Below are 26,502 nucleotides of genomic sequence, written 5' to 3'. Positions count from 1 at the left end.
TACTTTGGCCGGGAATGGAAGGAGCGAGATGGGGCGGTAATTTTTGAGTTCGGTGGGGTCCGCTGTGGGTTTTTTCAGAAGGGCGGTGAGTTCAGCGTGTTTCCAGTTTTCCGGAAAGGTGGCGGAGTTGAAGGAGCAGTTGATGACGTCTCGGAGGTGCGGTGCTATGACGGAGTCTGCTTTGTTGAAGATGTGGTGAGGGCATGGGTCTGTGGGGGATCCTGAGTGGATGGAGTTCATCAGGCGGATGGTGTCCTCAGTGGAGATTGGGTTCCAGTCGTTAAGGGTGATCGCGGGGGGAGAGTGTTCAGCGTGTGGTTGGGTGGGTTGGGCTCCGGGTTGGTTGTCGAAGCTGTTGTGGATGTCTGCAATCTTGTTGTGGAAGAATGAGGCTAGGGAGTCGCAGAGGGCTTGAGAGGGGGTGATGTCGTTGGAGTTGGCCGAGGGATTGGAAAACTCCTTGACGATGTTGAAAAGTTCCTTGCTGTTGTGGGCGTTGTTGTCAAGTCGATCCTTGAAAGCTGTTTTCTTGGCCTTTCGGATTAGTTGGTGGTGAGTGCGGGTGGCGTTTTTGAAGGCGTCCTTGGTGCTGGTGGTTGGGTCTTTTTTCCAAGCTTTTTCAAGGGTGCAGCAGAGTTTCTTGGACTTCTTAAGATCATCGTTGAACCATGAGGCCTTCTTGTTGCCAGGTTTGCTTTGACGTTTTTTCAGTGGTGCTAAGGTGTCGGCGGTGTTGGATAACCATAGGGTGAAGTTGGCGGCGGCTAGGTTTGGGTCCGAGGAGTGGGCTGGGGTGTTTAGAAGGAGCGATGAGGAGATCTGGTCGGTGGTGATTTTGTTCCAGTTTCTTTGCAGAGTTGGTTGGAGGTGGTTGGTGGGTTTGGGCTTGTTGTAGGTGAAGTGAACGCAGCTGTGGTCAGTCCAGAGGAGATCCGTAGTGTGGCTGAAGGAGACATGATTGCTGGAGGTGAAGATGGGGTCTAGTGTGTGACCTGCGATGTGGGTGGGGGAAGTGACCAGTTGTTTAAGTCCGAGGTTGGCGAGGTTGTCCAAGAGGGTGGTGGTGTTGCGGTCGTTGATCTTTTCAAGGTGAAAGTTGAGGTCTCCCAGAAGGATGTATTCTTTGGAGGGGAGCGCGTGTGGAGTGATGAAGTCCGTGATGTCTTCACTGAATTTTGCGCGGGGTCCTGGTGGTCTGTAGAGGAGAGTGCCTCTGAGTGTGGTTTTGGGGTCGATGTGGATCTGGAAGTGAAGGTGTTCGGAGTTGGCGAGGTTGGCGTCAGAGCTGGTTGAGATGCGGAGTGATTTCTTATGGACGATAGCGATTCCTCCTCCTGTGTGGCCGGTAAGGTCTTTGCGAGTGATCTTATAGTCTTCAGGGATGGCAATGGTGATGTCTGGTGCGGAGGAAGCATTCATCCATGTTTCCGTTAGGAAGGCGATATCTGGGGAAATGGTGTCAAGTAGATTCCATAGGTCAATGGCGTGCCTGTGGACCGAACGGGTGTTGAGAAGGATGCATTGTAGGTGGTTGGGGTCGGGAGTCAGTGGTGTGGTCGTAGCGGAGATGTTGTCGGTGCCGCTGAATTTGCATGAGTAGCAGGAGAAAGGTCCATGGGTTTGTCCAGGGGCGGCTTGGACGCAGTTGGGGGCGAGACCGGGGTTAAGGGCTAGGAGGGTGGCGGCATCGTAGGTAAGGCGGGGGGGGTGGGAGGGACGGGGGCCAGGGGGACAGGCGCTGGGCGCAGTCCAGGCGCGGACGGGCGTAGACGGGCTTACCTTTGGCGCACCTTCGGCGCGGTTGTAAGTTTGGGAAAATTATGGTGGTGGTGGGTATCTTCGGCATGGACGTGTGCGCCTGCTTTAGGAGAACCAGTAGATTCCAGCACTTTATTTTATGAATCTTCTCTGAAAACTTGTTAGCCACAATATAAGAACTGCTATCCATGTAGTCATTGTAAATTGCCTCAGGTAGAATATACATAGTGTCTCTGAGAGTCCAAACCACTGGTGGCATATTCATCTCATAGAGGAGATGGTGCGTATCGTATATCTAGACTCCGGGAATGAACTCACTGAGAGAATCAGAATGCGTATGTTGTTGTGGTGCTGGTTTTACACCTGCTGTTGTCCGAAGAGAAAGCAAGGTTTTCAGAACAGCCAAGTATCTTGTAAAGACAAATGGCCTCTATGCCCACTAGGAAGCTATAGCGGATCCCATCCTTGTCGCCAGTGTTAAATTGTTATGTCCTCTGTCCATACAATTACGATAGTCTAAGTAGAGTGGGAACAAGTTTATTTAGGAATACCACAGCCACTGAGATATGGAACTGCCATCCACTCTGAAGCTCTCATCTCTTCATAAGATGCACACCTAACATTCTATTCCATCATTAACTCATTTGGTTCTAAGAAGAAAACAGTCTTATGTGACTTGGAATAAATAGGAACTATACTACAAGGCACTCGGTGTTTTAAATTCCATAGGCAATATCCAACACCTGATGGTCTGCAATTGCCTTATAAATAAACCAGGCTAAATTACATTTGTGGTATCAGGTCAGGCTTTGGATTAGTCCCACCATAGCTATGGCGTCCTCTGGTTGATTCCCCTAGAGGAATCCGCCTAGAAGAATGGTTGCATCTATGTGTATGTAAAGGGCTTTTTTCTGACAGTGATATGGGCTTCTGCTTTCACCTTTACCCATCACTACAAGTTTCAGGCTTTAGAAGGGGATGGACACATTTCTGCCTGTGTTTATTGTCCAACATTCTATCACATGATCACTTTTTGAAATGTCACTAGAACGGGCATGAGGTTTCCAATGCTTTTTGCTCGAGGAAGGCGGTAGACGTGCACTGGTATACACCCAATGTAAGTACAGAGGCAATTAAAATGGTAATCGAGATAATGCCTCGATTACTTCGTTTTAATCCCTATTACTCCAAGCCCTACTGTTGCAGTGCGTCTTACCAAGCATCTGCCATGCTCCGCTCCGCGTTTGGTATGGGCTTCGGGTGGATCAGTGAGATGATCAGTTATGGTATTGGGTTTGAAGGGCTACCTATTCTGCAGAGGAGAGACATTAGATCTAATCAGAAATTCAGACCTGTGATAATAGTGTGAGTTTTGAACCATTCTGTCAATTCACTTTACAAACGTCTTTCCATAAGAAGTAGGAGATGCCTTTGCCTCTAATCCCTCATCCAACCATCCTCCTTGAGTCCTTGTGCAGCTTACCGAGATTTAATTGTTACCACATTTCTTTCTTCAAAGCAGATGTTAAGGCCATTGAACTGCTTTCCTCACTCCTGTTCTTTCTCTTTTCTTCACTGTATTACCAATGAACCTTCATTGCTTAAAGTTATTTAAATGAAAAGTCGAGTTCATCCATCCTTTTGTGAAATGGCACACACAGCAAGCCTTGAAAAAGGCATACCTCGGTGAACAAATGTGAGGTAAAAGTGCTCATGAAGACAGCTACTATCTTTAAATCTAAACATTTATTCTTTTTTTTTCTCACTAGTGTACAAACCACAAATGTCTGGAGGTGATTTCTTATCAGGACAAAGGTCACGGGCACAAGTACAAAATGGAAAGCCTTCTCACTATGATGAGGTACCGGTGGACTCAATCCAGCACATGGATGCTGGAAGATCACTTCAAAGCTTGCAAAATTGTGAACTGGCTCTGAGTGCAGATCCGCTCCCACCACCTCCTCTTCCACTCCAGCCTCCTTTCGGCCCTGACTTTTATCCAAGTGACAGTGAGGATCCAGCTACTGCTCTTGAATTGCGACCAGTACGACGATTCATTCCCGATTCATGGAAAAACTTCTTCAGGGGGAGTAAAAATGGACACTGGGAGAATCCCATGTCTGATGTAAACTACATCTCGAAGGGGGCGGAGTGTTCACCACCGCCCTCACCCACACATGGAAGGGACTCTGATTTGAACTCAAAATCTGCTGCCAGTTCTTACAAAGATCAATATGGTGGATCAGGTGGAAGCTACAATTCCCGAAAGGAAGCTGAAGCAATGCTTCCACGAGACCCCTACGGGTCCTTAGATCGCCATACTCAAACAGCAAAAACATATAGCGAGAGGGTGGAAGAGTATAACATGAGATACGCCTACATGAAGTCTTGGCCAGGATTGCTGAGGATTCTCGGAATTGTGGAGTTGCTTCTGGGTGCAGGTGTCTTTGCCTGCGTTACAGCGTATATCCACAAAGACAATGAATGGCACAACATGTTTGGATATACACAGCCCTATGGGTACGCAGCTACCAGCATGACTGGAGGATACTATTATAGTGGGCCTAAAACCCCCTTTGTGCTTGTGGTAGCGGGCCTGGCTTGGATAACGACGGTAGTTCTCCTTGTGCTGGGCATGTCCATGTACTATCGAACCATTCTCCTGGATTCCAACTGGTGGCCCTTAACGGAGTTTGGAATAAATGTAGCACTCTTCATTCTATACCTTGCTGCTGCTATTGTCTATGTGAATGATACAAACCGGGGAGGACTATGTTATTATGCAATGTTTAACACGCCAATCAATGCTTCCTTTTGTCGAGTGGAAGGTGGACAGACAGCAGCCATGATCTTTCTATTTGTGCTTATGTTTATCTACCTCATTAGTGCCATTGTCTGCTTAAAGCTGTGGAGGCACGAAGAGAATAGGAAACGGAGAGAATATCTAGAAAGTGAGGTAAGATGCTCAATTTACATATTTCTTCATTGTAGTAGTCAAATTTCTGTTAATACTGGCAATCAACTTATCTGGATTTCTTCAATCAGAATTTCAAACAGCTGGACTTGATGTTTGTGTCTTTGGGTGTAAATATATATTTATGTAATATATATTTATGATATAGTATCTCCAACCGCTTGTGATGAGTATATTTTGGAGGTCACCATATCTAGTCGCAGGGTTACCAGCTGAGGTATTTCTTTTTTTGGATCATTGATTTAAAAAAATATTAAATCACTCAATGTTCATACCTCTTAAATGCACTATAAATAACTCGGTTCAACTAACAAGTATCCCACCAAGGGTCATGGGACGATTCTATATAATGCACGAGACACAGGAGAAAGGGGTAGGTCACCCCAAATGGGTGTGCTAGCTCCGCATGACTCGTGCGGGATAGGAAAAAAGTCCTTTTGTATATATAACCCTCACACACTGTAGTAGTGTCATGCTTCATCGGGTTCACCCTGACTCCTAAAGGTCTTTGTGGAGAATCACCCACAATTATTGGGTTTCAAGTGCCTCGGAAGCTGGGGTGGGTCGCCCTATAGTCATCCATTCATCAAGGGTGTAGCTAGTGAAGTACGTTTTCTGTAATTCTAATTAATGTGTAGAAGTAGTGTACTGATTTGTTTTAATCGTATTAAAATATGTGTTTCCATCACACTTCAGAATTACAAAAAATTTACTTCATTTGTGCTTTCATAATTCTGATATATTCTCGAATATTTGCACGGTTCATTTATAGACATTTACATTTTGTGTGTGCTACAAGAAAATTACATTGTACAGCCTACCTCCACCCACATTACCCAGCATGATTGTCACATAAATATTCTCACTTTGAAGTCAGAGAAAGCAAAGTAAACACCTAACTCCGTCTGAAGACAGGGCCTGACATTTGATCTCTGTCTTGTAATGTACAGCAAATGTGACAAGGTAGAAACAAACTTTAAATGCCTGTTTATAGAAAGGGAGCACTCGTGGAAGAGTACAGTACACAGGCTATGCTCCACGAGAGGGACAAAGTCATACTGGACAGCATAAAACAAATAAAGCCAGCAAACAGAAAGCAAGCAACTGTGAGTTACAAATCCCAAAGCCAATGGTAACCAATAGGTGGAATGCATTCCCAGGGAAGCTTTCAGAAAGTACCCAAGGAGTGTTTGGAAACCAGACATCTGTGCTGTCTTGGAGGCTTTAACCTAATAAGAGCTAGTGAGAGAGGGGCTTTGGTTCCCCCATGTTGATCTTCTTACCCCCCCTTATTTGACTGGGCAGAAGTTGTACACTTTCACTGACAGAACACTTGTACAGAACACTTGTATTGCATAGATAATGCACAGTATGGTAGTCCAGCACTGTTTATGGTGCCAAGCCACTGATCACAGCCTTAGGCCTGATTGATTCTTTGGGAAATGTTATGTAAGTTGTCTTAGTTCAGATCTGTTTATTGTGAAAATGTATGACATAGGCAATACACCTGAATTGCTTATTGTGAAAAGTATATGTTACAGGGAATAGGCCTTTGTGGGTGTATTGTTATTATGCCGTATTGAAGTTGTAGACAAATATTTTTAATATGGAGTTCTATATATTACTATAGTAGTGAAGGATTTTGGTTACCTCCTTTGACATCCCCTGATTTTGTGTGATTTCATTTGTTTGGCTTGGCAGCACAGTTGTATATGAGCTCTTAAGCGATCACACAGAAAAAGAGCTGTAAATTGTAGTACTAAGAGAGGTGGTGTGTCTCCACTCACAAGTTGATCTTCTTTCCAAGAATTTTTGATTGGAAAATAGTTGTGAGTCCTTCTTAAAAGAAGTTCCGTTACTCGTAACTGATAGGGACATTGTTAACAAAGAACCCTGGTAAGATACAGAAGGGCAGAGCTAATCATGGTGTAATCATGTGACCAGTACAATAGGAAGGGATGGTACATTGTGAACTCTCTCAAAAATATTATAGGAAGGGATATTACATTCAGCTGCTTGTCAAAGACAATACAACATGTCTTTACATTGCAAGCTCTCTGACAGATATGGTAGGAAGGGATTTAGTACACAGGTTTCCTCACAATACATGCTAGGTGTCTCAAGATGGAGACTTTATGTGCCTGTTGTTGTATACATTGGCTCTGCCTAAAATGCTTGGTGGGTCTCTCAAGACCACTTGGCCATGTTTATGTTCATGTTGAAGCAGATAGGATTACCATATTGATGTTTAAATGTGATGACATCTCATTTTACATTGCAAATGACCTGACAAAGCCTGTAGGCCTACATTTGCTGATCATGAAGCGCTATATGTATTGCCAGGGCTCCATATAGGGTACGATACATCCAAGACACCCGGTGGGGTTGGACAAGGCTGTATACTAGCCCCCTTTTAATTCTTATTTTATATTAACACCCTAGATACATTTCTCTGTGTGTCTACTCCTGATGTTTCCAATATTGTCTCGTTCCCGGTCTCTGTACTTCTGTACATGGATGACGCAGAGCTCCCAGCTCGCTCTGCTAATGGCCTACAGGCGCTTTCAGATAGGTTTTATGGAGGGGTTAAAATTCAAGGTTAATCATATCCACCACTCAAATTACTTTGATATTTCACTATACTAATTCAACACTAATCCTTTATGGGTTCTGGAGCAGCATGCTACTCGCCAAAAAAATGCTTCAACACCCCATCAGGGGTAACAAACGCTATATAAATGCAAACCGTTAACCCTCTTCTATCCCTCCACTATCCTTCTGAATCCAAATAACTGACTAATATCCACCACTCAAATTACTTTCATATTTCAATATATACTAATTCACCACTAATCCTTTATGGGTTCCGGAGTAGCGTGCTACTCACCGAAAAAGCGCTTCAATGTCTTGTCAGGGGCAGTAAGCGCTAAATAAATGCAATTACAATACAATATAGGGGCATTCCTTTTAAAAAAATGTATTTAGAGCCTGTTAGTGTGCAAATTGTCACCTGGAGCCACACCCAAAAGATCAGTTTAGTTGTACCTGGTTAGTTGTCTCGTGGTATTTCTTTGAGGCACCCTTTGATTCTGCATGGCTCATTTAGGAGGGATTTCAATTTGCAATTCCACTTGAAATTTTGTAAACATTTGTCATTTTGGTTTGTAGTATATAGTTGTATGATCATTAGGTATCTTTTCAACATTGCCTAATTTTGAGTTTATAAGCCAGATCACCAACCTGAGTCAAACTTGGACTCCTTTGTCTCATTACCCTGAGATTCAAGTGCTAAAAGGGATACTGAGTTTGAGAGACCATGATACGGGGTCCCCAGAAAAAAGGTAGAAAGACTCCAATTGATGTAAGTGGGGCCGTGTAACTATTAACTGCCCTGAGACCTCCCTCCCCAACAAGACTTTTCATATACAATAGGAATCTGTTTACAATTGTTAATTCTCAGACTAATGCAATGAGAGGGGAGTTTTAGGTCCCTTTTCTTGGTCTGTCACCTGTAAATGCTTGATATATTTGAACTGGGATTTAATGTTCATGTCAATGTATACCTTGAGTCCTCTCAAAAAGCGTAATCCGTTTCTCTAAGCAGAGAACACTGGGTCATGTTTACTTACTTTCACGTTCCAACCCAACGGCTTGCTTTATTGATTGACAACTGTGGTTAGAAAGGAAATAGTCCGCATTCTCTCATTTTACATTCTGGTAAACCAGATACTTCTAAAGACCTCTACTTCCTAATGCATTGAATTGGTTAGACTATGCATAACTGATAAAGGAAACAAATTGACATTTTACGTGACATGCAATACAGTGGCATGTGTGGTTTATGGATGACATACCCAGGACACTGGGAAACAACCTTGGAAAGTTGCAAAATAAAGGAACATCCTGAGCATTGCTTTATTGAGAGAACACAAATATTACATTTTGTGCTTGGACAAAGACCACAGTTAAGGCTTAATTTCCATGATTCTCCTGAAATGGAAAAAAACACAAGCGCAGAGAAAGAGAGTGAGAGAGAAATAGAGAAAACATAAAATAAACATGCACTATTATTATGTAAATATGAATAGCTGTCAACGCAAGCTCCTTAGTCATGCTAAGTGAAACACATTTGAATTGGGCATTATTTTCTTAACATTTAAAAACTTACCTTCACATGCAGGGCGACATGCCTATTCCAACATGTAGAAACCTTGAGTGGTATGACTGGTCACATCTGTGGCAAAATATTGCATTCAGTATAAAACTTTAATTCTCTTGCACAGGTTAAGGTAATTCCAACTCCCCTATCCTTACACGTAAAATAAATGTGTGTAGCCGTTCTGAGGGCAGTGCTTGGAGGTCCCCACAGCAGTGTTCCCTCTACTGCAGCATATGTGCCTAGAGCCCTACTTGTACACAGGCCGCTGACTTAAAGCAGTTCTTCTTTTTAGAAGCTCTGATGCAGCTCTGCCCTGAGATGTCTGTGGCTCGCTTTGTCAAGGACTGTGTGTAAATCACAAAGATCCTACTTAGGGAATCTACCCTATTTCCCTTGGAATTCACATTTTCTTGACTGGTTGGTGCCTGTATTGTTCTATCACAAATGTTTTCAAGAGGTTTTAATCTTTCTGACAATAGTGGCTATGTAAAGTTTCTAAATTATGCAGCCCTCGAAACAGTTGCTAGAATGACTATATTAAAACCAATACTTGGCTCTTTGTTCCATGCTCACACATCCACAGACAAATCGAGAGGTAAGACAGTCATTTCTATATATTACTTTTTCAGCCTGATTGGCTGCCGCTTTATGTATCTCTGCCAGTGCAATTCATGTATAACAAATACATGCACTGTGCAAATGCATATGCAAACGTTCTGCAAGAGACATTTGTTATGATTAGTGTCTTTTATGACTTGAAGTCATTTTATTTTTTTCCTTCAAATATGTTTTTATAAATTTTGAAAGAAATAAAAAAAGAAAAGGTACACATATACCACCACATGCTAAATCAGTGCTGGGCACTACAAAGTAGAAGAAAATGTATGGTTAGAGCATGCAAGTTCCGTGTGTACATACATTACAAGTAATCATGTGCTTAAGTAGTACCTTCATAATTTTAAATGCAGTTATCAAACGTCAAACAATGGGTGGAAATAAGCAACAGGGGAAAAAGGGGTGGGGAACACATGTAATAAGAATGTAGCGTGAAAATAGTGTCATACGCGGGCGACACTCAATTGTTGTTCACGTGCGAGAAAAGCTTTGATTTCAATGGCATCAGGATAAACAACTGCCACTCTGAATTTTTTCTTGTGGTTTAGTCGAAACCAACTAAAATGTAACTCTGATAAATCAGAGATAATTTTCTTTGGCTCTCGTCCATACGGAGCCTGGCATTCCTGGTGGCCGAAAGATATGTCCCCCCCCCCCCCCCCTCGTCTGAAGTCACTACTGTGAAAAATGTCGGGGTCAAACTGGATTCTGCACTTTCAATGAAGGGGCAAGTCCAATCAGTGCCAGGCACCTGCTTTGGGATGTTGAAAATGTTGAAAAACGTTCTTCCTCTGTTACCAGACTCCCATCGCAAAACAGTTGTCCAGGCCCTAGTGATGTTGAGACTGGATTACATCAATTCCCTGTGTTTTGGACTTCCAGAGCACCTACTTGGCCGTCTGCAGATTATTCAAAACATGGCAGCTAGGGCCATCTTCTTAACGAGACCTAGGACACATACCTCCCACCTTCTGTCCGCACTTCATTGGCTTCCAGTGCGAAAAAGAATCCACTTTAAAGCCTTAGTCCTAGTCTTCAAAACTTTCCATAAGATTGGGGCCCCATATCTAAGGGAAAGATTTCAACCTTATACGCCTCAGCGTTCTTTAAGGTCCTCTACCCAGCACCTGATCTCGACTCCTAAGGTCATGCTTTCCCAGGTGGAGGAAGATCTTTTCAAGTATTAGCATCTCGACTTTGGCGGTGATGGAGTCCTTGATGAGGGAGAGGATCAGTTGAGTGTCGTCTGCGTAGGAGATTATATTGAGGTCATGCTGTCGGGCGACGTGTGCGAGCGGGCCATGTAAATGTTGAACAGTGTCGGGCTGAGTGAGGATACCTGGGGTACGCCGCAGATGATCTTGGAGGCTTTGGAACGGAATGGGGTAGGCGGACACTCTGGGTTCTGCCAGAGAGGAAGGAGGTGGTTCATTCCAGAGCCTTGTCTCGGATCCCTGCGGCGTGCGCGTAGAGTGCGGTGGCAGTCGGCGGAGAGGTCTAGGAGGATGAGTGCTGTGGTCTCACCGTTGCCCAGCAGGGTCCTGATGTCGTCGGTGGTGGCGATGAGGGCAGTCTCCGTGCTGTGGTTGCTGCGGAACCCTGACTGGGAAGGGTCCAGGATTCTGTTTCCTTTGAGGTATCTGGTTAGCTGTTTGTTGTAATTGTGCTGCGAGGTAATACGCCTCGAAGGATGGGACTCCTAAGCCACCCCGATCTAGTGGAAGGTGCAGCTCCACACGACCTCGCCCGCTACCCCAGATAAGAGTGCTCAGCAGGAAAATTAGCTCTTGAAAGAAGGAATGTGGGGGGGCCAGAGGAAGATTGACAAAGTAATAGAGTAGCCGAGGTAATATGATAATTTTAGCCAGAGCAATTATCCCTATCGGGACAAGAGGTAGCACCAGAATTGTATTTATGTTTTGATGCCCTGTAGTGCCCCCCGTCAAATAAATCCGAAGAGGTGTGGTAAAGGTGGACACCGAATAGCTCAGGACTGCGTCCTGCCAACACAGCAATACAGAGCCTAGTGAGATGGACCAGGGTGGCTTATCGGGTGAAGAGGGTATCACCAATTTGTCCCAATTGACTTGAAGCCCTCTGCAAATTCATTGAGTATAGTACGTAGGGGGGCAAGGTCTCACGTAATGTGCTTCCTGTCCTCAAGTAGTATCCACCAGCTCACGCCATCGCTCCGTAAGCACTGCGAGTGTGAAAAGCAATGGAGAGAGGGGACAGCCCTGTCGGGTTCCCCCACCCACAGGGAATGAGGTGGAATCAAGGCGTACTAACTCGGGACGTCATGTTATTGTATAGAAGACGGGCATATGCAAGGAGTTGGGGACCGACCTCAAATCTAGTCTGAGTATGGAAGAGATAATTCCACGCTAGTGAATCAAATGCCTTTTCCAGATCTAAAATTAAACAAGCCGCTCTTGGATAACTCCTTCTAACTATGTCTTGTATATGGAAAAACCTTCATATATTTTGAGAGGTGCTGCGACCTGGGACGAAACTATTTTGATCCACATGTATGAGATCTGGCAATACCTGGGCATAGCGATCCGCTAATATCTTGCCTAAAATCTTATAACGTGCCCAGTCTGGTGAATTTCAGATATGTAATGTAATGTAATGTAATGTGTCTTGTAAAGCGCACTGCTGCCCTGAGGCGTCGTGGCGCTGTAGACCGCTGGGGAACCCGTCCTGGCTATCCCTGTGAGATGGTCCCTACTGGGTATCTCCAGGCACCCCCGGCGAATGTGGCAGGCCGTTGTAGAGATGAGGCAAGCTAATGCCCAGAGTTGCCGAGTGTGATCCTGTTTAGAGTAGGCACCGAGGCGAGAATTTTCGAGTCCGCTGACCCTGGTCCACGACCCTGCCGCGTCGGGAATTGAACCCTGGTCCCGGGCCATTCTCTGCTTCCGGGTCTGCCGCCTCTAACCAGTGAGCCACACCACTCCACTTATGCTGGTTGGTTCGGTGCTCTCCCAGGCTTCAGGATTGAAATGAGGAGACCTTCTCTAAGTGATGGCAGAAGTACTCCAAAGCCAGTAAGCCAAAGATGCCTCATACATGCTGGCTAATTTGCGAGGAAAAAGCATTGTAGAATTCAAGTGGCAGGCCATCAAGGTCTGGGTTTTTCGTTCGGGAAAGGTCTCTAAGAGCTTGCAATACATCCTCTGTGGTAGAATTGGCATCTAATTCGTGTTTGAGTGTAGCAGGGATGTAAGTGAGTGTAATAACAGCAAGAAAGGTAGTGTAGTTTTTTCCCTGCCAGAGTAGGAGTAGCTCGATAAAAGGTAGAGAAATAAGTGTAGGGGGGGTAGGATGAGTTCAGTTATTGGAGCTGGGTTAGTGTCTTGGCGTGCAAGCCAGGCTACAAGCCGACCTGATTTGTCTGCTTCTCAATGGATCTTAGCTGCATGAGCTGTAAAATTAAAGGGTCATAGCTGTTCTAAGAGTTCTGTGAGGCTGTTTTAGCCTTAGTGAGCTGTGGATGTTTCTTTGAGTCCTGATCTGTCGCCTTCCTCATTTGAACAAGATGTCGCTCAGCAGAATGTATTTTAATACCTAGAGTTCTGCGGACCACCACCACTTGTCTGAAGTGACCTTGTGTCACCTTCTTAAATGCATCCCATTCCACTGTCTCCAAGGAGGCAGTGCCATGGTTTTCCACAAAGTAATGTCGAATACGATAATCCAGCTCTTTCCTGAAAACTGGATCATCAAGATAGTCACTCTGGAGACATCAGGTTGGATGGTATTGGTGATCTGGGGGATGACTAATGGAGGTCCATATAATGGGCATCATAGTCCGAGATTACGTGTCCTAAATAGTCGGAGCTACGCACTAAGTGAGTCTGTGACACTGTACACAAAGTGGTCCAGTCATACGTGGAGCCTGTGTGGTGAAGAATAGACTGAGTATAGTCTAAGGTTGGGATTATTTGTACGGCAGATGTCTAAGAGAGACCACTGTTGGCGTCTAGCCACGTAATCACGCAGTGTGACCATGTGGAGGGACACTCGGAAAGGACCTATTGGTACAAATCTAATACGTAAGACTTGAAGATATTATAGTTGGCATAGCTAGATTGAATATTGCTCAAATTAAATTTGCCTTTTTAGCATTTAATTTGTGCATTGTTCCTATGTCTGTTATTTGGTCTTATGTACACTAAGCCAGCAACAACCACTGCATTTTGTGGCTTTATCCTATTACACGATTTAGAAAAGGGGGTGGTGATGAACAGAGTGTCTGAGTTAAACAGACCACTCTTACCCAGTCCAAAGATCAGGGCTTGATCCATCACCGTTATTTATCTCACTGCCCCATCCCAGCTCAGAACCTGGCTATATGAAAATCAGTCTGTCCCTGGCCCAGTGCATCATGGGAACAGGGCAGACTAAACTACCAAGCCAATTCTTCACCAGAAAGGAGACAAGCTACCGGGGACCGGTTTCTGGCATTTCAGCCTTCTTCGGCCCGGCTTGCTTGAATCCTGATGGAGCAGTGAGAAAGGGACTCATGTCTGAGTATACCCTGCCACACCTATAGTGGCCAAAAACGATTTAGAAAAGGGGGTGGTGATGAACAGAGTGTCTGAGTTAAACAGACCACTCTTACCCAGTCCAAAGATCAGGGCTTGATCCATCACCGTTATTTATCTCACTAACGGTGTTGGATCTAGCCCTGATCTCTTGACTGGGTGAGAGCTTTCTGCTTAATTCAGAGACTCTGTCCCTCACCACCCCTTGTTGTAAATATTTTTGTCCACCCTAAGCGTGGAAGGGTATTCTCAGATGTGAGACCCTTGCTCATTGCACCATCAGGATTCAAGCAAACCGGGCCGAAGACGGCTGTAATTCCAGAAACCGGTCCCCGGGAGCTTGTTTCCTTCCCAGTGTAAGAATTGGCTTTTGTAGTTTGGTTTGCCCTGTTCCCATCATGCACTGGGACAGGAACAGACTAATTTGCATACAGCCGGGTTCTGAAACTGGGATGGTGCAGTGAGCTAAAAAACGGTGTTGGATCTAGCCCTGATCTCTTGACTGGGTGAGAGCTTTCTGCTTAATTCAGAGACTCTGTCCCTCACCACCCCTTGTTGTAAATATTTTTGTCCACCCTAAGCGTGGAAGGGTATTCTCAGATGTGAGACCCTTGCTCATTGCACCATCAGGATTCAAGCAAACCGGGCCGAAGAAGGCTGTAATGCCAGAAACCGGTCCCCGGGAGCTTGTTTCCTTCCCAGTGTAAGAATTGGCTTTTGTAGTTTGGTTTGCCCTGTTCCCATCATGCACTGGGACAGGAACAGACTAATTTGCATACAGCCGGGTTCTGAAACTGGGATGGTGCAGTGAGCTAAAAAACGGTGTTGGATCTAGCCCTGATCTCTTGACTGGGTGAGAGCTTTCTGCTTAATTCAGAGACTCTGTCCCTCACCACCCCTTGTTGTAAATATTTTTGTCCACCCTAAGCGTGGAAGGGTATTCTCAGATGTGAGACCCTTGCTCATTGCACCATCAGGATTCAAGCAAACCGGGCCGAAGCCGGCTGTAATGCCAGAAACCGGTCCCCGGGAGCTTGTTTCCTTCCCAGTGTAAGAATTGGCTTTTGTAGTTTGGTTTGCCCTGTTCCCATCATGCACTGGGACAGGAACAGACTAATTTGCATACAGCCGGGTTCTGAAACTGGGATGGTGCAGTGAGCTAAAAAACGGTGTTGGATCTAGCCCTGATCTCTTGACTGGGTGAGAGCTTTCTGCTTAATTCAGAGACTCTGTCCCTCACCACCCCTTGTTGTAAATATTTTTGTCCACCCTAAGCGTGGAAGGGTATTCTCAGATGTGAGACCCTTGCTCATTGCACCATCAGGATTCAAGCAAACCGGGCCGAAGACGGCTGTAATGCCAGAAACCGGTCCCCGGGAGCTTGTTTCCTTCCCAGTGTAAGAATTGGCTTTTGTAGTTTGGTTTGCCCTGTTCCCATCATGCACTGGGACAGGAACAGACTAATTTGCATACAGCCGGGTTCTGAAACTGGGATGGTGCAGTGAGCTAAAAAACGGTGTTGGATCTAGCCCTGATCTCTTGACTGGGTGAGAGCTTTCTGCTTAATTCAGAGACTCTGTCCCTCACCACCCCTTGTTGTAAATATTTTTGTCCACCCTAAGCGTGGAAGGGTATTCTCAGATGTGAGACCCTTGCTCATTGCACCATCAGGATTCAAGCAAACCGGGCCGAAGACGGCTGTAATGCCAGAAACCGGTCCCCGGGAGCTTGTTTCCTTCCCAGTGTAAGAATTGGCTTTTGTAGTTTGGTTTGCCCTGTTCCCATCATGCACTGGGACAGGAACAGACTAATTTGCATACAGCCGGGTTCTGAAACTGGGATGGTGCAGTGAGCTAAAAAACGGTGTTGGATCTAGCCCTGATCTCTTGACTGGGTGAGAGCTTTCTGCTTAATTCAGAGACTCTGTCCCTCACCACCCCTTGTTGTAAATATTTTTGTCCACCCTAAGCGTGGAAGGGTATTCTCAGATGTGAGACCCTTGCTCATTGCACCATCAGGATTCAAGCAAACCGGGCCGAAGACTGCTGTAATGCCAGAAACTGGTCCCCGGGAGCTTGTTTCCTTCCCAGTGTAAGAATTGGCTTTTGTAGTTTGGTTTGCCCTGTTCCCATCATGCACTGGGACAGGAACAGACTAATTTGCATACAGCCGGGTTCTGAAACTGGGATGGTGCAGTGAGCTAAAAAACGGTGTTGGATCTAGCCCTGATCTCTTGACTGGGTGAGAGCTTTCTGCTTAATTCAGAGACTCTGTCCCTCACCACCCCTTGTTGTAAATATTTTTGTCCACCCTAAGCGTGGAAGGGTATTCTCAGATGTGAGACCCTTGCTCATTGCACCATCAGGATTCAAGCAAACCGGGCCGAAGACGGCTGTAATGCCAGAAACCGGTCCCCGGGAGCTTGTTTCCTTCCCAGTGTAAGAATTGGCTTTTGTAGTTTTGGTTTGCCCTGTTCCCATCATGCACTGGGACAGGAACAGACTAATTTGCATACAGCCGGGTTCTGAAACTGGGATGGTGCAGTGAGCTAAAAAACGGTGTTGGATCTAGCCCTGATCTCTTGACTGGGTGAGAGCTTTCTGCTTAATTCAGAGACTCTGTCCCTCACCACCCCTTGTTGTAAATATTATCCTATTACAAACTACTTTGCACACCATTGAGTATTTTGGTCAGTAATACACCATACTGCCCTGTGTCATGTCCTCTAGGAAAGCACCTTTTTATATAAATAGGTCACCGGTCTAGCTGGTCCAGACAGAAGTGAGATGCCAGGAACTTCCTGGTTGGAGACGGAGAGCACTAGTTATCCCTCTCACTACATGAGGGAAGTGGAGAGAAGAGGTCGTGTGGAGAGTAGCTCCAAATCAGTAGTCCATGTATAAAAGCTGAGAAATTACTAAAGATGAATTAATAGCCTTATGCCAGGTGCTGTCTTTTATGCAGAGTGTGACGCTTGCCAGTGCTGTGAAGAGAAACCAGTCCAGAACAGGACAACTAGTGACGAGGGTGGGATCAAAGATCACAGCTCCAGATAAAGGAGGCAAGTAATATAAGAAAGTACCAGTGCTGAGGAAGCACAAATTACCTGCAGCAAGCAAGCAGCGTTAAAGAAAAGCAGGAATTCTCTGAGCTACAAGCCATGCATGCTGCAGCTGAGTGGTGGCCATTTTTAAGTTAGGCAAGTTGAGGACAGTCCATTGAAGTCTATAGGAATGGCTATCTTGAAGTAAGGCACCCTGAAGCAAATCCACTAAAATCAAGGAGACCGCATACTAAGGGCAGACACCAAGCCAGGTTGGCTTCTGGAAGGAATACACATAGTTGGGGGCATCAAAGCCGGAACAGCTCTACAAGGAAAGTGTGAAGCTGCCAGAAAGACTACGGCAGTCACCTTTGCGTGAGCTTCCCCAAAATCAAAAAGAAAAACAACTATACTCAAGATCTCTATCGAAGAGGGCCAACAAATAATACATAAAGTATAGTGAGCAGTCCTGTGGCATTATCATACTATCACATTCCACCATCATGCTTGTGGGAAAAGAAACACAAAAAGCTAATACCCCTGCATTGAAGTGCCACCCTCAGTGACACAGACCAGCACCCAGAGTTTGGGTCCCAAATGGAACCGGTGGCTAGAGTCACTGGATGAAATTCTTGCAGCAGCCGGTGAGCGAAGAGAAAAAAAACATCTGCTACTACTACTTCAGTTGGTGGGGTATAAACATTTTCAACAAAGGACGCAGCGACATATGAAAAACTCAGAGACACTATGTGCCCATTTTAACACAAAGAAAGATGTGGATCAAGAACGCCTCATCTTCAACTCCGCATGGCAGGAACCAGGTAAATCATTATCCAATTTCATTGCAGGGTTACAAAGTCTGTTGCAATACTGAGATTTCAGTACAGTCACAAATGAGGAAGCAATTTGACTCTGGGTAATTGAGGGCTGTTCAATACCAGACACGAAGCACAAGATCCTTCAAAAGCAGCTCTCACAAAAGGAAATCATCAAAAGGGCCGAAGCAGGAGAGCGGGCCAAATCAAAACAAGAGAATTGCACCTCATTGCAAGAAAGGAGGACAAGAGAAATGAGATGTTTCTCATGTCAATGAGTAAAGCCCAAGAGACCAAAAGAGCCAGAAAGAGTGAGGGCAAAGACAGAGCACAGACACGATATCACAATAGACAAAGTGACATGAAATACTCAGATTCAACAATACAATCGACAGAGGAGGATGGCAAACAAAATACCTGGACAATCCGGGATCGTGACAGCCAAACAGAAATAACTACAAGGAGTCATTCATCCAACTTTTCAGACTATTCTGAAGAAGCATCAAGGAGTGGGACAGATCACACTAAGTGCACAGACGACAGCATACCTAACAAGCGAGAAGCAAAAACAAACTACAGAATATTCGCAATTCATTCTGACTCGGGAAAATGGTATACAAACATATCCGAGCCACCCACCGTTCATTGAGCTTGCTAGACTTTTCTGAAGATGCATCAAGCAGTGGGACATATGGCACACATGGCACAGTTGAAAGAGCGCCCAACAAGTGAGAGGAAGAAACAAACCACAGAAGATGGGGCAATTCACCCAAATTCCGGAAACCGCTATACAAACCCACTCGAGACACCCACGACAATACGAAGAAAACTAAGAGGAGACAGTTAACACCACATTAGAGGAACAGAGACAAAATGCACTGAGGGATTAGCAAAATTAATAAATACTTGGCTTTCAAATGATCCCCCCACTGCAAGAACACATAAAACACTTCAAGAGATGTACCCAAAGAAACGTCCGAAAGATAGCCCGACTCAAAGAGTCCCAGTCAATTAGCTCAAGAGATTCACCAGTCAGACCACACCCAAAAGACCTTCCTCAAAGGAAATAACCGTAAGATTCCTCTGATTCAGAAAGCATGTCAGCACAATCACTCAGGTCAACAGAATCATCTGGTTCATCAAGATCGAGAAAAAGCCCAGGAATCCGAGAACGTTTTCCATGTTCAGAGCAAAACATCACATGTCGATGACTCAGAACATTCACTTACCCCACAATACACGTGTCATGTCAGTTATATTCACATCAAGACATGAACATTATACCTTCACTTCTGATGGGGACGGCCCAACTGATTCAAAGAACTCACAGAATGAGAACAAGCGTATGGGAAATTACCCAGAAATGTTGCGGAAATGCTGTCTCATCACTCTATAAGAAAGGCAGGAACATGTTGACAGCGACATGTCTTTCTCAAGGAAAGCGGGATGAGAAAGGAACGTGCAGATGCCTGGATGGGCAAAGATTTTAACATTCCCAAAGGCGACTGTGAGGAAGTGACGCAAACAAAACAAATAGTGCACTTGCTAACATATTCTATAGACTCTAACCCACTACATTGCACTACAGTCTGGCCAGAACACAACAGCCATCACTGTATCATAGGGACACTAACACACGACATTGCACTGTAGAGACAATGGGCTAGATGTACAACTGTTTTTTGTGTCGCAAAGGGGTTTTAGGCCCGTTTGCGACCGTAAGAAATGTGTGGGCCATGTACCAACCCTATTTTACGAGTCACAAACACTTTGCGACTCTCAAAATAGGGTTAGCGACTCGCTATTAGGAAGGGGGGTCCAAGGGTGTCCTTTCCTAATAGCGACTTTAAAACCAAACCTTTGTGAGTGCATGCACAAATATTTTTTAAGGGCAGGCAGTGGTCCTGGGAACTACTGCCTGCCCTTAAAAAATAAAATAGAAACGTTTTTTTTCCAATGCATCCCGTTTTCCTTTAAGGAAAATGGGCTGCATTTAAAAAAAATACTGCTTTATTTAAAAGCAGTCCCAGACAATGGGGTTGCAAATTGCGGCAGCCTCATTAATATGAATGAGGCATGCAATTTGCGACTCCATTGGGAATCGCAAACAGTGTCTCTGATACTATTGTACATAGATGTTTGTGACTCGCCATTTAATTTACTTTTCGAGTCTCAAACATCAGTGGTCGTACATCTGGCCCAAAAACTCATAACATTACACCCTCCACTACATCCTTGGGACTCTGCAATCTAGGCACCCAATCCCGACACACTGCACACCAAGGATACCAACCAACCACAGTGGACATTAGTCTTTGTGCATTATTAAGCTGCACTACCATATAGACACTAATCAAACACACTGTATTGCAGGACACTAACCTATTACACCCTACATTAGGGACACTACACACAACCCTGCATCATATTTTAAAGGCTCTAACTTCCTTCACTGCATCCTTAGGACACTAAGTCATCGCTAAGCACTGGATACTGAGGAATCCACTTCATTTACAATCTGGATGAGAATTAAAAGTATCAAGCCACCAGGAAGCATTGATGAACAATTACAACTGACCCATGCTGTCCTCTTCTTCTTTAAGCAGAAATGCATGAGATAATTGCAGATAAATATCAACAGAACAATGCAGCTTGACCCTTTCCTTTATAATCATGGTCCACAAACCTAGTATGGTAGTCTCTCCCTTAAACCTGTTCATTTAAAGCGTCTGTATGGTGCCTATTTCAGGCCCTTTTTAAGGATGGTTTCTTTTGTTTTTTGACTGCAGCTAATTGTCGATTAACCCACAATAGCGCAAAACAAGCCCATATTGATAAGTAGGCTGTTAGTAGTAAGCATTATACAATCCGAATAGAATCAAAAGGTCTTGAATAATGCCAGACTAAAAACAATGCACCTAGGTTTTACAAACTTTTTTTTGTGTGTGTGTGTGTGTGTGTGTGTGTGTGTGTGTATGTGTGTGTGTGAGAGAGCGATGGACAGAGGTTGGTTTAACGACTACGCCGCTCACATCGGTAATAAAAGAAAAAAGCATTTGCAATGCACTAGGTCTCGCATTTACGCGAGTTTGAGCTATTCGCATTGTAAATGTCAATGCCTTTTATTTATGTTTTGGTTTTCACAACCTAAATAAAAAGAAATTGTCATTTACAATGGTAATAGCTTAAACTCGCGTAAATGCGAGACCTATCGCATTGCAAATGCATTTATTTGGCAAGAGGTGCTCCCCAAACAGTGTGTCTGTGCTTGGATCTGGACCGAACTCAGTGACTAGAGTGTTGAGTGTTCCTCTGCCAGGGGGAAAAAAAGAACCTTTAAAAGAGTGAGGTAAAGAGACGAGAAGTGGGAGGAGGTCAAATCAGAAACTGCAGCCTTGCTACTCAGTAACACTGACCTTCCGAGGAGCCTGGGCGGGCCCCTAAGATCATCTCTGGGCCCTGCAAATGATTGTGCACATTACAGGCTAGCAGTGCACAGCGGTCCTAGTATGTTGGAGGTCTGCATCCAGCTTTTAGTTCATATGCTTTTGGGTCAAAGTGCATCTATAGGAGTTAGTAAAACATCCAGAAATTCCTAGTACATGAAGCTTTCTTCGCACACATAGAAGCACAAAATACAACATACAGTTTATATGGTAACATGACATGCAGCCGGCTGCTACCTCTGCAGTCCTCGTTCCACCATATGTTGCTTCTAAAATGATCTGAACCATTACTGCAATTTTTCTGCTGATATCCTCCTGGGAATTTCTATAAGAGAAGAGGTGCTGCTGCTACAGAGTGTGAGGTGTGGAGGGTTTTTTTTGGGGGGTTCGGGGAACAGTGGGCCTTGGGAGGGATGAAGTGCAGTTGACTAGTGAGAGAGGGTAGGGGAGATGTGTGGGGCAGCCGGCAGTGTATGCTGACGGGGGCCGGTAGTGCTGAGGGTGCGGCACACAGGGAGCGGGGGGCAGCCCCGATCATGGTGCCAGCAGGGGGGTCAGGGGCTCATCGCCTCACGCAGGCACAGGATGGGTCAGGCCAGTGGAATGCGGGGGGAAGGTCGTCGGTCCTCTGCCCTCTAGGTGATTGCTGGTTTGGCTATAGCCCGCACACTTAGGGAGAGGATTCACGGAGCTGCGGGAGGCCTTGGAGGGTGGTTTGAGGCCCAGTCTTCATGCCCTCAGCCTTTCATCCTTATGAAGTCGGTTGGATTGGTTGCAATTCCTACGGGCGCTCGGGTGACATGGATGGGGGGGGGGGGGTCGGGTGCTGTCTGTGGCGGGCTGAAGGCACGGGGTCTGTGTACGGGATATCCTCTACTCAGTGCCAAGCCGCTCCGAAATGTCTCCCCATCTCTGCCAGAATTGTGTGACAGAAGCAGGGTTTTCGAGGGCCACGCAAGTTTCCTACCAAATCTATGAGTGATGTTCGCCATGCTACCCGGCAGCAGCATCCAGCGCACTCCACACTCTGTGGCACCCACCAACCGATGCATTTCTGTCACAGTCTTTACACACCCTTACCCTCAATGCCACTTATCCATTTGTTGAGTTGGTGCCGAGACTCGAACCTGGGGCCTCAGCTCCAGACAAAAGTTGGCCGCTTTGAGTTTTTCGCCACCTCCTCTCCTCACACTAAGTTGGGCTAATGCACTGAAAACGTTCTCCTCCCGGGTCTCCTTACAAATCAATGCATGTGGTATGTTCGGCACAGGCACAGCTCCAGAGGCATTGCGCGCATATGAAGCAAAAAACAGGTGCAAATTCACCCACCAATCTGAGGACAAACAAGCATTTAAAATGCAATAGGACTCGTATTTACGCGAGACATATTGCATTTTAGATGGAAGTGCTGGCATGAAAGAAGGCACAAACAGGAGGGGGTGGGGAGTGGTGGTGGTCCAAGTAGTCACGGACTTCGGGAGGGAACGGGGAGAGGCAGGGGAACAAAACTGTTTTTAAAGTAAATGGGATGATAGATACGGAAGGACAAAAATGACGACATGGCAGTCAGGAGGAAGGACTAACAAGCCAAAAACCAATCACAATGCATCATTTAGTATTTAAGCCAATCAAAAATATGGGCGGAAAGTGGGTGGAGCTTCCCCCGCAATACTGTATACTGCATGCCTCGCAAAGCGAGCAGCGCATGTGCTGAAGTGCTATGCGAGAACTAAAAAGTACCAATATTTGGAGGAAATGTCTCCATTCAATATTGATTCATATTCAGCACCTTAAAACCTCTATCCTCCCCTCTTGCAGAAGTCATAAGGAGTATAAATTACAGAACCGAGCTAATAACTGGCCAAATTGCAGCTAAGTAGGCCATAGGTCAACTTCAAGAATATGCAAAATTGAACCATCTTGTTCATAATCCTGATGAGGTTTCACGCCCTCAACGGGCTCGGAGTCCACCTAGGCCAAGATCAGAGAAAAGCTTCTCTTCGACTTGGAGGAAGATACGCACTCAAATACTCTGACTTCTCACATGTTCATACCATGGCACACCACTGGGAATAATAATAGAAGGGCCAGGTGTTCCAGAACTTGCCTTGGAGTGGCTGCAGGCCCTTCTTCACAACTGCAACCAACGGTTATTATTCATCTGCAGTGGTGCTCATTCATGGTGTTTTGCAGCACGCCACAGGAATTATCCCCGCTTTTCTACAGGTCAACCTGTGCGTCTGCCGCCCTGGCATAGCTTCTAAAACATTACCAGATGAACTTGGAAATGTAAGCTGATGAGACCCAAATTCACTTCCAACTGGAAAACAAACTAAACAACTGGCCATTGTCTCCACTTGCCTTAACTGTATGTGTCAATAGATTGTTTCTGTCATAAATGTGGCCAAGGCCACCTGCCTAGGGCTGGAAGGAGAAGTGCCTACCTGGGTGCTTGCGTCTGGTCTTCAAACCCCGGAATACGGTCACCCACCTTCATGAAAGTAAGTTATCTGTGAGTTCTAATCGACTCTTAACACTAGTTTTTTTCTGAAAGATCAATCCACGGTGCATACAACATTACACTTGCACAACTAGTCTGTTATGACAGCACTGTCATCAACCAGTCCCTTTAGTCGCTTACACTGTGGGACGTCCACTTCCAAAGCAGAGTAATGAAAAGTCTTTAAAAATGATCAAACCTTCACCTTTCAGTTCATAATAGGCTTCTGCAATCTGGTACTTCCTTGGTCTGTTTTCCAAACACCGCACAAATGCTGAGCATGAGGAGTTGGAGCATAGCGCTTTTCCCTTTTCTTTCACTTTAAAACACTGGAACCACTGAATTCCTGGCAAAAAGAAGAGGGTGTGAATGTAAAAACAGGAAATAAAGCTCACACAGATATCCAGAGAGAAAAACAAAAACATTCTCTGGTGCTTAGCTTTCGTTTTTACAAACTTCTTTGCTGAACTTTTCATGTATTTTTAGGGTTCCTTGCGTAAGCTAATCTCCCCAAATGTATGTGGAGTTTGGAGAAATGTCAAGACTGACAATAATGCTCCTGAACGTATAAAGATACGAGGCATGTCATGCCACAATCGACGAATATCAAATATCAAAGTTGCAATGGTGAATTGCCAAGGGCCCCAGGAGTGGCACCCGCTCCATCAGAAAGACCACAAGAGCAGAAGTGTTGGTGGCCTACCTCCTGCCCGTATAACTTTGAGCAAAATCAGAGAGTCTGTATAAAGCGAGCTTGGGAAACTTTAAAGGGGAGCTGTAAGCACTGTCATAGATTGGTTGGCTCCTTATGGGCCCTGGAGAGGAACAACTAGCTGCAGTTTTCACAGCCTATGAAAAATTATTAAATGGCAGCTCTTCAGTTGTTGTTTCGCTAGACAGTAAGATAAAATGTAGCTTTCTTGATTCAAGCAAGTTCAGATGAAAAAGGCTGCAAGAAAGTTGCCCCTATTTCCCCTATGATGCACAGATTAAGCGAGAAGAAGCAAAAATCCTAATCATTTTTCCCACCTAATTATCTCTTGGGCAGGGGTAAAACTAAAGCAACAGCACCCTTTCTTCAGGAAGAAGGCTTCTTGAGCTGTGAAACCAGTACCATTGGCACTCAAGCTATGTTAAATGAAAGGCTCAAGATATCACAAAACCAAAGTGTCCCTAAACTGGAAAAGATCTTGTTGATTAACTTGCAGTTTACCTGATCCCCAGTCACCCTTCATGTCCCAACAGCACCCAGAGTCTTGCACAACTAAGTATCTTGCCTTAAGTGCAACTAGTTCTGTCAGAATGGCCCATTCCAATGTGGGACTGGACCATTCAGGGGAAGGAATTCCATCCAAGATCTCCATGCTTGAATGTCGTTGAATCTAACCCAGAGCAATGGATGACTACCTCTTCGGCACTGTAAGGGGCTCAAGCGCTGCTCACCTACGAGTTTTTGATCCCGCCATCTTTTTTTCTGATAAGATACCACCAGTGGTTGAGCATGGCCTACTCGTCACTCTTTTCAGATATGTCTTCTCTCGCTGAGCTTTTGTTTCCTCTCTGGGCAGTCCTCTATCCCCAAGCTGGCGCGTTTTATCTCACTGAACCGTGTCTTTCTAGCCTTCCCTTGAACTTCATGCTTTATTGATTACACACCCTACGCCACTGTCTATCAACCATATAAAACTATAATTCAAATGTTATTCCTAACCTCATGCCAGTCCTTGCCACAGTGATGCCACCGGGTTTAAGTCCTGGTGTCGGCTACCCTTCAAAGTTGTCCTTGCAAGAAAAGTCATCTGTGAAGGTGGCACTGCACATTCTGCACCTTTCTTCTCTGACCTTTGTCATCCAGCACTGAGGCTCCTGCAGTATTCACCTCCTAGATTACTGCTCGTTTTCCTATTCCACTAACTCAAAATTCTAATGGGCAGTGACTAGACCTTTCAACACGTAGGCAAAAACACAGACGCTGCTGTACCCTATTGAGAACTGATATATCCACTGCCTCCCCACTTGCAACAGCTGCTGGGCTTCCATCTAGAACCACTGGTGTACATCACTGCTGCCGGTCTTCTCTTTGCGTTGTTGTCCCTTTCGCTCTTTTAGTCATTGTCTCTCTTCCCCTCCCTTCTGTGACGTCTCTTATTCACTGAGCTGCTGTGCTCTGAAAGATACCTCAAAGGTGCCCCTACTGCTGTTCGTCAGACTCGCAAAGCTTTATCCGCTCTAACCAGTAACTTCTAGGCCTGCACTACTGCTGTCCCACCACAGAACACACTCCAATCAAACTTTCAGGACAGCAGTAAATAATATTGAATGTGTACATATACTTGATATCAGAGGAGATTATTTGCACGTGCATTGATCACTCCGAGTACTTGGCGGTATTCTGCTGTTCTGGGAGTCTAGGAGCACCGCCAGCACGTCTGCAGGCCCTGTCACGCATGCTCTCTCCGACAGTGGTGTAACACAAAATCAGTCCTGCCAAGTATCAAGCATCACGCTTTAGACTAACGCATTTCAGTGTGGTGCTCTGCATCACCGCACTGAAATGCATTGTCACGCATTATATTCATTGTGCCTCAGCTGTTACTGAAGCTGTTAGTGCTGCCTACAACTGTTAAATGGGAAATGCAAGG

The 26,502-nt window shown here is 45.2% G+C and overlaps 1 protein-coding gene across 1 annotated transcript in view; it reads left to right on the top strand.

Moving 5' to 3' along the window:
- Window positions 1–26,502, top strand: part of MARVELD2 (MARVEL domain containing 2) — a 125,598-nt gene that overhangs the window by 2,669 nt on the left and 96,427 nt on the right. The window contains exon 2 of the mRNA XM_086960821.1: window positions 3,528–4,714. Within this exon, the coding sequence (XP_086816947.1) occupies window positions 3,542–4,714 (1,173 nt within the window). The 5' untranslated portion in view covers window positions 3,528–3,541. The remainder of the gene's footprint in view (window positions 1–3,527; window positions 4,715–26,502) is intronic.

Source organism: Lissotriton vulgaris, chromosome 3_1, assembly GCF_964263255.1.
Source record: "Lissotriton vulgaris chromosome 3_1, aLisVul1.2, whole genome shotgun sequence".
Lineage (NCBI taxonomy): Eukaryota > Metazoa > Chordata > Amphibia > Caudata > Salamandridae > Lissotriton > Lissotriton vulgaris.
This window is presented reverse-complemented; position numbering and strand designations above follow the sequence as displayed.